Raw genomic sequence first — 13390 nt, forward strand, 5'->3', positions numbered from 1 at the left:
AAAGGACAGAACTCCTGTGACCCTTGACTCTTGTTGGTAGAAAAACTTTAGCCTCCTAGGCCTTCCCTGCGTTTCAAAGAGCAGATTTAATAAGAGAAGTAAGAAAATGCAGAAACAAAGGAAAGCAGGCAAACAAGACAAAATAATAACAATTTGGCTATAAAACAAAGTTGAGGACCTTTAATTGTTCTCAAGGGCTGTAGTTAATATCCTGAGCCATGTGTTAAGTCGCTTCATTAGTGTCTGACTCTTCGTGACCCCATGGACTGTAACCCGCCAGGCTGCTTTGTCCATGAGATTCTCCAGGTAAGAGTGGGTTGCCATGCCCTGCTCCAGGGGATCTTTGCTGACCTAGGGATCGAAAACACATCTCTTATTTCTCCTGCACTGGCAGCCAGGTTCTTTACCACAAACCCTGTAGTTATTCTGCAGACATTAAAATCCCAACCAGGTGGAGGAAGTTAACCATATGCTGATCAACAGCACTAGACCCCAGGCTGGCTGTATCCAGAAAACTGACAACTGAGATCCCCAAAATACCACCAGGCCTACTAGCTTCTGCATCCCTCCAAAAGAGCAAAGGTATGTTGGCTCTACTGCGGAGATTCCCCATGCCCATCCTCAACTCTGGCCTTTGTAATTATTCCACCAGCTGGGAAGGCTGATGCAGCAAAGACAAGATATATGAGTATGAATGATTAACTTGAATGATCCTTCCACTTCCTTCCCTTTCTGAATCCCATCTTACATAGGTTAGCTACTCCATCTCTTTCCCCTTAATGTATGTTTTCAATTAATTTAATAAACCATGTGATTCAAGCGACTCAGTTGAGCCTTTCTGTTCTATGACCTCTAGGATACTCTGATGAGTAGTGTACTTGAAAGCTACCATTGTAATTTTCTGCCCCAGTAGGTTCTTTACATGTAATATATTAGTAAATCCATGCAACAGTCTTATGCGGAAGGAACTGAGGATACTGAGTCTCAGAGAGGCTAAGTAACTTGTCCAAGGCAGCACAGCTAATAAATAAGGGAGCTAGAATTCATGCCCAGATGATATGGCTCCAGAATCCACATTCTTTTTCACTAGACTCATTCACTTTTGTACGTTCAATACACATAAGAAGCTTGATAAATAGGAGACATACTGTCTGATGACTTAAATGGTAGAATCTTTGCTCTTAGTTTATTTTCCACATGGCCTGTGATAAATTTTCTAGCTTCTTCAAGACTCAGTTTCCTCAAGGAACTTATTTAACTATTATTTAAAGTTAACCTGTGGGAATTTATTTTACTCAGCACGTGGCCCCTAGTAGTTGTCTAAGTAAGAATGGATATTGCTCATCCCCCACTCTAGGGCAGGATTAAGAATAAACTTTCATCATTTTCAAAGCTCAGTTATCTATCCTGTCTGAACCACAGTTCCCTCAACTAATCACAAAGCAGGTGCCTGTTGTCAAGGCCTGACAAGGGTTCCCTCGACATTTCAGCTTCAGACGACTTAAGCAAATCTCTTTCGCCTCAGTTTTGGTTTTTAGACCCCACTATTTTTTCTTTCTGTGGGCACTTACCTGTAGACAGTTCCCCTGAGAAACAGGCCCATGGGCAGCCCAGCGTCTGTCTCTCTGTCCGCTCCTCGACTCTGGGCCTGGAAAAGAGCGTTTCGCGGGGAGCCCGGGCGCCTTCTACTTCGGGCTGGGTAACCTCAGTCGTTCATCCCAAGCCCGGGCTCCTGGTGGGCCGGCCGAGGGAGGGGGCTTCTCTGTGCAGGGCGCAGAGGCGTCCCGGGACCCTGTGGCCCGGCTCACAGCGAGCGCGGCGCCTGGCACTTGCTAAGAGCTCGGCAAGTGTCACGCCCTCTTCCGTTATTCTCCCCCTCCTCCTCCGCACGCCCCCCGCCTCGTCCCGCACACTTTCCCCCGACCTCTGCTTCTCGGGAGCTTCGGAGAAAAGCTGGGCAGCCTTCTCTCCTCTCTCGCGGTGTCACAGGGACGTCCCCTTTTCCCACCCAGAGCGTGGCTTCCCTCTGCCACCGCTCCACACTCGAAGAGCGCTCTCTCCTCTTCAGCTCTTCCAGTGTGCGGTCCGACCACCACCCCGCATCCTCTCAGGATAGGCCGAGTTCAGTTCAGTTCAGTTCAGTCGCTCAGTAGTGTCCGACTTTTTGCGACCCCATGGACTGCAGCACGTCAGGCTTCCCTGTCCTTCACCAACTCCTGGAGCTTGCTCAACCTCATGTCCATCGAGTCGGTGATGCCATCCAACCCTCTCATCCTCTGTGGTCCCCTTCTCCTCCTGCCTTCAATCTTTCCCAGCATCAGGGTCTTTTCCAATGAGTCAGTTCTTCACATCAGGTGGCGAAAGTATTGGAGTTTTCAGCATCAGCAGCAGTCCTTTCAATGAATATTCAGGACTGATTTCCTTTAGGATGGACTGGTTTGATCTCCTTGCAGTCCAAGGAACTCTCGAGTATCCTCCAACACCACAGTTCAAAAGCATCAATTCTTCAGCTCTCAGCTTTCTTTATAGTCCAACTCTCACATCCATATATGACTACTGGAAAAACCATAGCTTTGACTAGACGGGCAGAGTAATGTCTCTGCTTTTTAATATGCTGTCTAGGTTGGTCATAACTTTTCTTCCAAGGAGCAAGCGTCTTTTAGTTTAGGCCGAGTTAACGCGACATATACCGTGTTCCTGACGCACGGCCAGAACTAGCTGGACACTTTCGATCATAGGAGGTCCGGGCACCTCCCGCACTGAGAGGCTAGAAGACGACGACGCGGGAGGAGCCAAAGGCAGCGAGCCGGGAGGAGAGGCGGGGCCGGCTGGAGAGGCGGGACCTAGTGGAGGAGGCGGGGCCCGAGGTTCAGTGGGCGGAGTTTGGCAGGCTCAAAGAAGAGACCTTCGCTGAGAAGGCGGAAGGCGGTGCCCGCGCAGTGGCGCTGGGCGAATTTTGGCGAGACTATGTTACTCTGGCTGCGGCAGGAGGTGGGGCCGGCGCAGAGAGGTGGGGCGGTGCAGTCGGAGTGGGCGCGTCCCAGTGTGGGTGGGGAGGCGGGGCCAGGCCCGAGCCGGGCCAGGTCCTCAATGGGCAGGCGAGAAAGCCGGGATCGGCCAGCGGCGAGGAGCGGGGCGGGACCGGCCGGAGTAGGAGCGGTCCCTGCGCCAGGGGGCGGGGCCTACTCAGAGCACCCGCCGGCCACCTGGTTCTGTCCCAGTTGGAGTGGCCCGAGGCTGTCGGTTCCCTCTGCTCCGGTAGCTCTGGCGGAGTCTGCGCGATGGGAGACCCGGAAAGGCCGGAAGCGGCCAGGCCCCAGCCAGAGGAGGTAAACAGCGCTGTCGCTTCCTCTCCCGCCCCGCGGTCACGCCGGGCCTCTGGGTTGCGAGCTGCGGGGGGGACCTGCGAAGTGCAGGATCTCTGTAGTAGATTTTACTCGTTGCCTCCTGAGACCCGGGGTAGGCCTGGCCTCGAGCTCTCGCTGCAGCCTGGTTTCGTCTTTTCGAGCGCTCTGAAGGCCGTCCCCTCGGAGGGGTGAGGAAGGAGCCGGGTTTCTGCTCCACTGCTCTGGGGCGACCCGAGGGCAGTGCTCTGAGACTTCAGATCCGGGCAAGGCGCACCCTCTTCCATCCTTCCCTGTTCTGGAGCCCTGGCAGGGGAGGTTGAGGCTAGGGCCGAGGACTGGTAGCCCTACTGGAGAAATGCATTCCATCTCTGGGATGGTTAATAGGACTTGGAAGGATGCGTGTAGAAACTGACACAAGTGGATGGGGTTAGCTGATCAGTAGAAAGACTTCAGGAAATCCTCCTAACAATGGCAACGATAAGGTTAGCAGACCAGTTTTACTCAGACCCCGCTAAACGAGCTGTGAATCTTTGGGGGGTACCACTTTCTTCATTTCTACAGTGGAAATGATGCTTGCTTCACAAAGAATTAAGTGCTTTATGCAAAGTGCCACGGAAGTTGTGGGTGCTTAATAAAACCTACCTTAACGTGTTCGTCTTCTTGGCTTCTATATTAGTGAAAGTGTTAGTCGCTCAGTCGTGTCTGCCTCTTTGCGACCCCATGGGCTGTCTGTAGCTCACCAGGCTCCTCTGTCCATGGGATTCTCCAAACAAGAACACTGGAGTGGGTAGCCATTCCCTTCTCCAAGGGATCTTCCTTGGGTGATGGACCAGGGATGGAACCTGGGTCTCCTGCGTTGCGGGCAGATTCTTTACCGTCAGAGCCTCTAGGGAAGCCCTTCTATATTAGTTGCTGCTGCTGCTAAGTCGCTTCAGTCGTGTCCGACTCTGTGCAACCCCATAGACAGCAGCCCACCAGGCTCCTCTGTCCCTGGGATTCTCCAGGCAAGAACACTGGAGTGGGTTGCCATTTCCTTCTCCAATGCATGAAAGTGAAAAATGAAAGTGAAGTCGCTCAGTCGTGTCCCACTCCTAGTGACCCCATGGACTGCAGCCTACCAGGCTCCTCTGTCCATGGGATTTTCCAGGCAAGAGTACTGGAGTGGGGTGCCATTGCCTTCTCCGTCTATATTAGTAGAGGTACATAACAACAGTCAACACACTGGGATTCATTAGACTGTAGGGTAGTTAAAATTGTTGGCTATAATTTTCTTAGCCTGTTATTTTGTAAATATTTCTAAACCTGTTGCTGTGTGTGGTATCTTTGATTATTTATTTTATTTTTTAACTTTACAATATTGTATTGGTTTTGCCATATATCAACATGAATCCGCCACAGGTATACACGTGTTCCCCATCCTGAACCCTCCTCCCACCTCCCTCCCCATACCATCCCTCTGGGTCATCCCAGTGCACCAGCCCCAAGCATCCCATATCGTGCATTGAACCTGGACTGGCGACTCGTTTCTTACATGATATTATACATGTTTCAGTGCCATTCTCCCAAATCATCCCACCCTCTCACTCTCCCACAGAGTCCAAAAGACTGTTCCATACATCAGTGTCTCTTTTGCTGTCTTGTATACAGGGTTATTGTTACCATTTTTCTAAATTCCATATATATGCGTTAGTATACTGTATTGATGTTTTTCTTTCTGGCTTACTTCACTCTGTATAATAGGCTCCAGTTTCATCCACCTCATTAGAACTGATTCAAATGTATTCTTTTTAATGGCTGAGTAATACTCCATTGTGTATATGTACCACTGCTTTCTTATCCATTCATCTGCTGATGGGCATCTAGGTTGCTTCCATGTCCTGGCTATTATAAACAGTGCTGCGATGAACATTGGGGTTCACTTGTCTCTTTCAGTTCTGGTTTCCTCAGTGTGTATGCCCAGCAGTGGGATTGCTGGGTCATAAGGCAGTTCTGTTTCCAGTTTTTTAAGGAATCTCCACACTGTTTTCCATAGTGGCTGTACTAGTTTGCATTCCAACCTGCCTGACTTCAGGCTCTACTACAAAGCCACAGTCATCAAGACAGTATGGTATTGGCACAAAGACAGAAATATAGATCAATGGAACAAAATAGAAAGCCCAGAGATAAATCCACACACCTATGGACACCTTATCTTTGACAAAGGAGGCAAGAATATATAATGGATTAAAGACAATCTCTTTAACAAGTGGTGCTGGGAAAACTGGTCAACCACTTGTAAAAGAATGAAACTAGAACACTTTCTAACACCATACACAAAAATAAACTCAAAATGGATTAAAAATAAAGATTATTTTTAATAGAGTTTCAGCTCACAGAGATTCAGCACTCAGATTCACAGAGATTCTTACATTTCTTCAGAAAGTTGTAGATTCCAGATTTGGGATTTTACTTTGACTCTGTAAACATTTAGTAACTAACAAATTGTAAATAGCCCTCAAACTTTCTCTTCCTCTTTTGAAACAAACATTTTCCTACTCTAATAGAACAATTCAGATATTTTTGTTTGTGGTGGTAGCTCCAACAGTTCAGACTTAAGACCTGGAAGTTAATTTTTATTTGTTATGCCTATCTTGGTACACACCCACAAAGACAGAGGCAGAACTTTAGATCTAGAATGAAGTTCAGTGAGCACCTGTTTCACAGTTTTTAACTTGAGATGCAAGGATGGCTTAAGTACTTTATTTCTATAGATATATTGGTGCAGCTTGGGCCACCTGCATCAGAATCACCTGGAAAACGTTGTGAGAAATGTAAATATCTGGGTCTACGCCCCACATATAGTGAATCAAAGTCTCTTGGGATGGGTTTGGGACTGCATTTTTAACAAGCACTTCAGATGATCCTGGTACACAGTTTTGTTTAGGGTATGCCAAGCAGCATGTAAAACTACTACCAGGGGTCAAATATGTGTCCCCTGCAGTGGAAGCACAGTCTTAACCACTGGATCATGGTACACATATTTTAAGAACACTGTCTTGAGGAGTTTATAGATGAGCTTGAAGGGGGTTTATGAATCTCCTGAAGTTTGTAGGTGTCATATGTGCAGTTGTGAATATCTAGAGAAAGGGGGTCCAAAATTTTGATAGTTTCCCCAAATTAACTATCTTTAATCTAACTGATAGTCCCTGTTTTCGAAATGATATACCCAGGACCACACAACTCAAGTTTAAAACCAAGATCCAGGTTTAAAAGCAAGTTCTCACTCCTGGGCCAGTAGTCCACCTGTTTTGTCAGGTTTGGTGGGAATAGGAAAATGAAAGTGAAAACACCTACGAATAGTGTATAACTCTGATGGCATCCGAACATTCTACCACACCCGAGGAGAAGGAGAGGTGAAGGCAAGCAAATGAAAGTAGTGTAATTGGAGGTGGATGGGAGGAAGGGGCTGTGTAGAATGCCCGTCTAGATCAGTGCAGGGTGAATGCCAGCTGGGGAGTCTTAACCCAGATGGCTGCCCTCACATGTCCTGGCACTTCTTGGGACCAGGTGTCCAGAATCAGGAAGCACCATTCTGAAAAAGACAATGGAAAGTTACCAAGGAATGCCTATGAGAAACTGTTTCACGTTTTCCTCACTTCAGCATTTGTGCAGTTACAACAAATTAGTTGTCTGTCTACTTTCAGTCTTACCAGCTGTCCAATCCTGTTTACCACTGCCAAATTAGTCCATCAATAAACCTATGCCTCCATGTCACGTCCCTCAAAAATACTCCTCAAAGAGTCTTAATTCCCGCACCAAACTGCCCAGCTCCTCGGACTGGCAAAGCAGCTTTTTCATGTTAACTGCTACATCTTAATTCAGGCTGTCATTTCCACCTCTGAAATGGACACTATCGATGCTACCAAAACCTAGGATTTTCTCTTTTCTAATTCAGCCTACACATGGATATTCAATTTCTCTTTCTCGTGGTACTCCTGTTTATATTAATTCCTACTCAGGAACTTTCCATGACTCTCCATAGGAATGATTTTAAACTGTGCTCCACAATGAATGCCAGCACCTGGGGGTGGGGGCAAGTGGGAAGAGTTGAAGTCTGAGCCTCCTAGCTCCCCGAGATGTTTGAAAATCTTTGACCCAGAAAATTCCTCATGCCTCAGTCCCATTGATACCCACAAAGTGGATACTTTCATCTCATCTCGATCGTTTGCTTTAGCCAAGTCACGTCACCGCTGCCTTTGCTTTATGTCTATTTCTGTCACTTTTAATCCCAGCTACCTCTTTCTCCACCTGCCCTTTCTCTTTCTGTCAAGAGACCTGCATTCCCTGGTCTGTGTTCTCAGCTGTGCTGCTGCTTTGTATCTTCTCCCTGAATAATCACATCCATCCTCTTGGCAACTACTAATAGGATCTTCTGGAGAAGGCAATGGCAAGCCACTCCAGTATTCTTGCCTAGAAAATCCCGTAGATGGAGGAGCCTGGTATGCTGCAGTCCATGGGGTTGCTATGGGTCGGATGTGACTGAGCGACTTCACTTTCATTTTTCACTTTCACGCAATGGAGAAGGAAATGGCAACCCACTCCAGTGTTCTTGCCTGGAGAATCCCAGGGACAGAGGGGCCTGGTGGGCTACCATCTATGGGGTCGCACAGAGTCGGACACGACTGAAGCGACTTAGCAGCAGCAATAGGATCTTCACGCCCTGAGAGAGGAGTGGAGAGAGTGCTCTACCTACCATAGTGTTATATTTTCAGCTTTCTTCTTGATGTCTTGAAACTGAACCCCTTATCTTCTTTATTGATCAAATTGATTTTTAAAAGCTTTTGTGTTTGTAACTTCTTACTGTTATTAATGACTTGGGTTGGTGGGGGTGTTTATTCATATTAAATTCTTGTTAAACATGTAATGTGAGAAGCAAGAGTTTTTGTCTGATTTATTCAGTTATTCTCCAGGTGCTGAGCACTTTCTGACATTAGAGAGACCACACAGTTCTTCAGAGCACACTTGGAAAAATTGTGAAGTGTTTACTGCCTTCTTTCTGGTTTTATTTTCTTCCATTGTCCCCCACATACCATAAGTCCAGATTTAGAAAGTTTTCCAGTTCTTAAAAATGGCCCATGCCATCGTGACTTTTCTCATATTGTTCTTTACTTCTAAAATATGAGTTCTTAGCCCGCATCCACAGAGAATGCCCTGGAGAGCCTAGAATTTGGGGATATATGATCCTCTTGACGGTATTTTAAAATGTGTGTGGATTTTTATCATCAGGAAAATAAGCAGTATTATCATCTGTAGCCCAGTTCAAAGATCTGTGTTCGTTAAAGCTCCTCACTTCACAAGGCAGGATCTTTCCCAATAGCCTCCTAACTCAGCTTCTTAACAATCCACATATTACCATGATGGAACAGGAAGAATATGTGTATTCAAATGTGACTTTCATTTGAAAATTGTTTAAAGATAGTTGTCGTCAGCAGTTTTTGCAGATCCAGATGTTGATCAATTATCAGCATTTTCAAACTCCATTCAGAGCAAGGGTGCTTGGTGCCGAAGGGTTGCTGCTTACGCTGTCATTCCCAATTGTTAGTATGGTGCACACAGCAAATAGAGTGAAAGGAAAGAATTCTAGCTCTGCATATAGACCTGTACCCCTGGGACAAAATACATAACAAAAAGGAAAATGCAAAACCATATCAAAATGCTGCATAGTGGTGATAAAAGCAAGTGCAGTCTACAAGAACTCAAGGAAGAACAAAGTGGGCCAAGATAAGTTTGCAGTATTTGTTGACTGCAGATCTCAACGTTTTAAATTGGGATTTGAATATTTCACTTTTAAAGCCTTTCCAGCAATTTTCTAATTACTTCATGAATTATAGAAGACCACCTTTCTAAGGCCAGAAACATCCCAACAATTAATAGTAACACAATAACAATTTAAAAAGTTCATAACACTTGAGAGTATGCAAAGCACTTTTATTTATATTAGCTCCTCTGATCCTTATAACGTTCCTTTTAAACAAGTAGGACAAATGTTAGTCTTTAATTTACAGGTGATGATGATCAGATTAAATGACTTGCCTGAAAGCATGCATAATAATATTAAGTGCTTACTGTAAGTGAACACGATTTTGTACTATAATGAACACTGTGGACTGAAATATGGTCATTTGGTTTACTTCATGTTCTGATGTAGAGGTAGCAGTTTCCAAAACGTTGATTTTTAATCTCATCTTTACTGTCTTATTATTCACCTGTGAAACACATCCTCCTCAACAACATACTTCATGATCTCATTATACATGGTGATTTTAATCTGGTAAAGGGGAAGGCGAATGCATTCTGAGAAAGTTTTACTCTATTTTGAAATTTGCACCAGTTAACAACCACTGCTTTAAGCCTTATCAGTTTGGCTGGTTTTCACCAGCTTCACATCACTTTGGTTCTTTCAACTTTATTTCTAATGAACTCATCTTTATTTTTACTTTTTCCTAAAGTCATATTTGATGATGTCCTCCTCCTGTCATTTCACTAGTTACATCAGATCAGATCAGATCAGATCAGTCGCTCAGTCGTGTCTGACTCTTTGCAACCCCATGGATTGCAGCACGCCAGGCTTCTGTGTCCTTCACCACCTCCAGGAGCTTGCTCAAACTCATGTCCATTGAGTCGATGATGCCATCCAACCATCTCGTCCTCTGTCATCCCCTTCTCTTCCTGCCCTCTATCTTTGTCAGCATCAGAGTCTTTTCCAATGAGTCGGCTCTTTGCATCAGGTGGGCCAAAGTATTGGCACTTCAGCATCAGTCCTTCCAATGGATATTCAGGGTTGATTTCCTTTAAGATTGACTGGTTTAGTTACATCAGTACCATTTGTTAAATTAACTTTGTTTAGCAGGAGACAGTACAATTGGTCCTTGAATAGCAGGGGTGTTAGGAACACTGACTCTTGGCAGTTGAAAATCCTGATATAACTTTTCAGTTGGCATTCTATATCTACTGTTCTGCATCCACTGATTCAATCAATTGCAGATGGAATAGTATTGTTGTTATTGGAAAAAAATCCACAGATAAGTGGACCAATGTGTTTCAAACCTGTGTTGCACAAGGGTTAATTGTAGTGTATACACTTTTTAGGGGCTTCCTGGGTGGCTCAGTGGTAAAGAGTCCACCTGCCAATGCAGAAAATGCAGGAGACACAGGTTCAATCCCTAGGTGGGGAAGATCCCCTGAAGGAAGAAATGGCAACCCACTCCAATATTCTTGCCTGGAAAATCCCATGGATGGAGGAGCCTGGTGGGCAGCAGTCCATGGGGTCACAAAGAGATGGATACAACTGAGTGAGCATGCATGCACTCTTTTTAACTTTACTTTATCTTACTGTTTTGAATTCAGGTTTTTAAATGGTGAAGAATCTGCCTGCAGTGCAGGAGACCTGAGTTCGATCCCTGGGTCAGGAAGACCCCCTGGAGAAGGGAACGACTACCCCCTCCAGTATACTTGCGTGGAGAATTCCAGGGACAGAGGAGCCTGGCGGGATACATACAGAACATGGAGTTGCAAAGAGTCGGACACAACTGAAGGACTAACACTTTCACATCACACTGGCCCTAATCTAGCTGCCATCCACACATACAGAGATGTAGTGTAAGGCAAGGCTTGGAATTCCAACCTATTTCAGTTCTAATCTTATTTCTGCCAGTTACCAGTTGTGGAATCCTGGGTATGTTATTTACCTACTTCAAGATTTAGTTTTCCCATCTGTAAAATTGGAATACTATAACTATTTGACTAACTTGTTGTACAGATGAAGCAGAATAAATGTGTATAAAGCATCTGTGTGGTGTCAGTTCAAAAGCAGCCTCAGTGCCAGACCTAGAGGACGAGCTCTTATGTGTCCTCCTGTTCTAGAGCCTGGAACTGCAGTGTCTCAGAATCTTACAGCTTTTTTGAGATTGCAAAGTCCTCAGTTCAGTTCAGTAGCTCAGTTGTGTCTGACTCTTTGCAACCCCATGGACCGCAGCACTCCAGGCCTCCCTGTCCGTCACCAACTCCCAGAGTTTACCCAAGCTCATGTCCGTTGAGTCGGTGATGCCATCCAACCATCTCATCCTCTGTTGTCCCCTTCTCCTCCTGCCCTCAATCTTTCCCAGCATCAGGGTCTTTTCAAATGAGTCAGCTCTTCGCATCAGGTGGCCAAAGTATTGGAGTTTTAGCCTCAACATCAGTCCTTCCAATGAACACTCAGGACTGATCTCCTTTAGGATGGACTGGTTGGATCTCCTTGCAGTCCAAGGGACTCTCAAGAGTCTTCTCCAACACCACAGTCAATTTTTCAGTGCTCAGCTTTCTTTATAGTTCAACTCTCACATCCATATGGAAAAACCATAGTCTTGACCAGACAGACCTTTGTTGGCAAAGTAATGTCTCTGCTTTTTAATATGTTGTCTAGGTTGGTCATAACTTTCCTTCCAAGGAGTAAGTGTCTTTTAATTTCATGGCTGCAATCACCATCTGCAGTGATTTTGGAGCCTGAAAAAATAAAGTCAGCCACTGTTTCCCCATCTATTTCCCATGAAGTGATGGGACCAGATGCCATGATCTTAGTTTTCTGAATGTTGAGCTTTAAGCCAACTTTTTCACTCCCCTCTTTCACTTTCATCAAGCTCCTCTTTAGTTCTTCACTTTCTGCCGTAAGGGTGGTGTCATCTGCATATCTGAGGTGATTGATACTTCTCCCGGTAATCTGGATTCTAGAAGTTGAGTACAAGTTACAGTTTTGAGCAAAGTCCTCAATGGCACCACAAATAAACAAAAAACTTGACCACTTCCATTTTAGAAATGTACCTAAATATTTGTGGAATAAATATTGAGTAAATACCAAACTGTATGCTAAGCTCTAAGGATTCCACAAGTATAAATCTGGTTTTTCCTGGGTTTTTTTTTTTTTTTTTTTGGTTGGCATAAATTTCCTTTAATAATTTCTACATTTCCAATAGGATTTAATTAAAAATATGGAACGCTTCACGAATTTGCGTGTCATCCTTGCGCAGGGGCCATGCTAATCTTCTCTGTATCGTTCCAATTTTAGTATATGTGCTGCCGAAGCGAGCACTGGTTTTTACTGTTAAGAAGCAGAGTCTAGAGGAAACTGTAGACAGAGAATTAAATTGCAGAGATCTATATGCTTTCTTAGGCATATAATCAAGGCCTTTGGTGTGCTGAGGGGAGGGTTTTGTGAGGGTACTCAGAGGAGGCTTGATTTGAATGGTTTTAGATTATTTCACTGATACATTGCGGTCTTATGTTAAATTTTTTAAAATCTAAAGGTATCCAAAAATCAGAGCACAGGCTAAAGAGAGATTAACAGTCCATTCACTTACTTGTGCACGGGTGCTAAGTTGCTTCAGTTGTGTCTGACTGTTTGTGACCCTATGGACTGTAGCCCATGGGGTCCTCTGTCCATGGGATTCTCCAGGCAAGAATACTGGAGTGCATGGCCATACCCTCCTACAGGGGATCTTCCTGACCCAGGGGCTGAAACTGCCTCCTGCAGCTCCTGCATTGCAGGTGGATTTTTTACTGCTGAGCCACCAGGGAAACTAATGTTTACTTGACATAGTACTCTGGAAATACCACAATATACAAAAAACTGGTCTCCAGTCAGACATATGACTTTATTTTTTCAGGCTCCAAAATCACTGCAGATGGTGATTTCAGCCATGAAATGTATGTATGTATATATATATACATACATATATATGTATGTATGTATGTATATGACATTTTCCTCCTTTAGAGTGCCATCCTCTTTCCAAGCAGTATGCATTTTAGGTATGTGTTTCTTTATCCCACAAAGCTTTGAGACAGTCCCTGTAAGACCATATGCTGTAAAGGAATATTAACATGTAAATAGCAAAAACCAATTGGTACATGGGAAGGCTCAGACAAAGACTGCTAAGTTGTTGGTAAAGAGTTTTCAGATGAGTATGATAATATTTCAGTTAAGATTAGACAAGAAAACTTTAAAATTAAAAAGCAGCTTGTAATAG

The 13390-nt window shown here is 44.8% G+C and overlaps 1 protein-coding gene and 1 non-coding gene across 6 annotated transcripts in view; one reads left to right on the forward strand and one right to left on the reverse strand.

Moving 5' to 3' along the window:
• Nucleotides 1–2906: 2906 nt before the first annotated feature.
• RRM2B (ribonucleotide reductase regulatory TP53 inducible subunit M2B) overlaps nt 2907–13390 on the forward strand; it is a 37676-nt gene continuing 27192 nt past the window's right edge. For 4 of the 5 annotated variants that reach the window (XM_059874489.1, XM_025001872.2, XM_025001871.2 and 1 more), the window contains exon 1: nt 3222–3329. In XM_059874489.1, coding sequence (XP_059730472.1) covers nt 3282–3329 — 48 coding nt within the window. In that variant the 5' untranslated portion in view covers nt 3222–3281. Of the gene's footprint in view, nt 2992–3221; nt 3330–13390 lie in introns of those variants that run through there. The other variant, XM_005215608.5, reaches the window with a different exon arrangement.
• LOC112449639 (U6 spliceosomal RNA) lies at nt 12347–12453 on the reverse strand. Its single transcript, XR_003038237.1, has one exon. It is a non-coding gene; the product is annotated as a U6 spliceosomal RNA (small nuclear RNA).

The sequence above is a fragment of the Bos taurus genome, chromosome 14 (genome assembly GCF_002263795.3).
Source record: "Bos taurus isolate L1 Dominette 01449 registration number 42190680 breed Hereford chromosome 14, ARS-UCD2.0, whole genome shotgun sequence".
NCBI lineage: Eukaryota > Metazoa > Chordata > Mammalia > Artiodactyla > Bovidae > Bos > Bos taurus.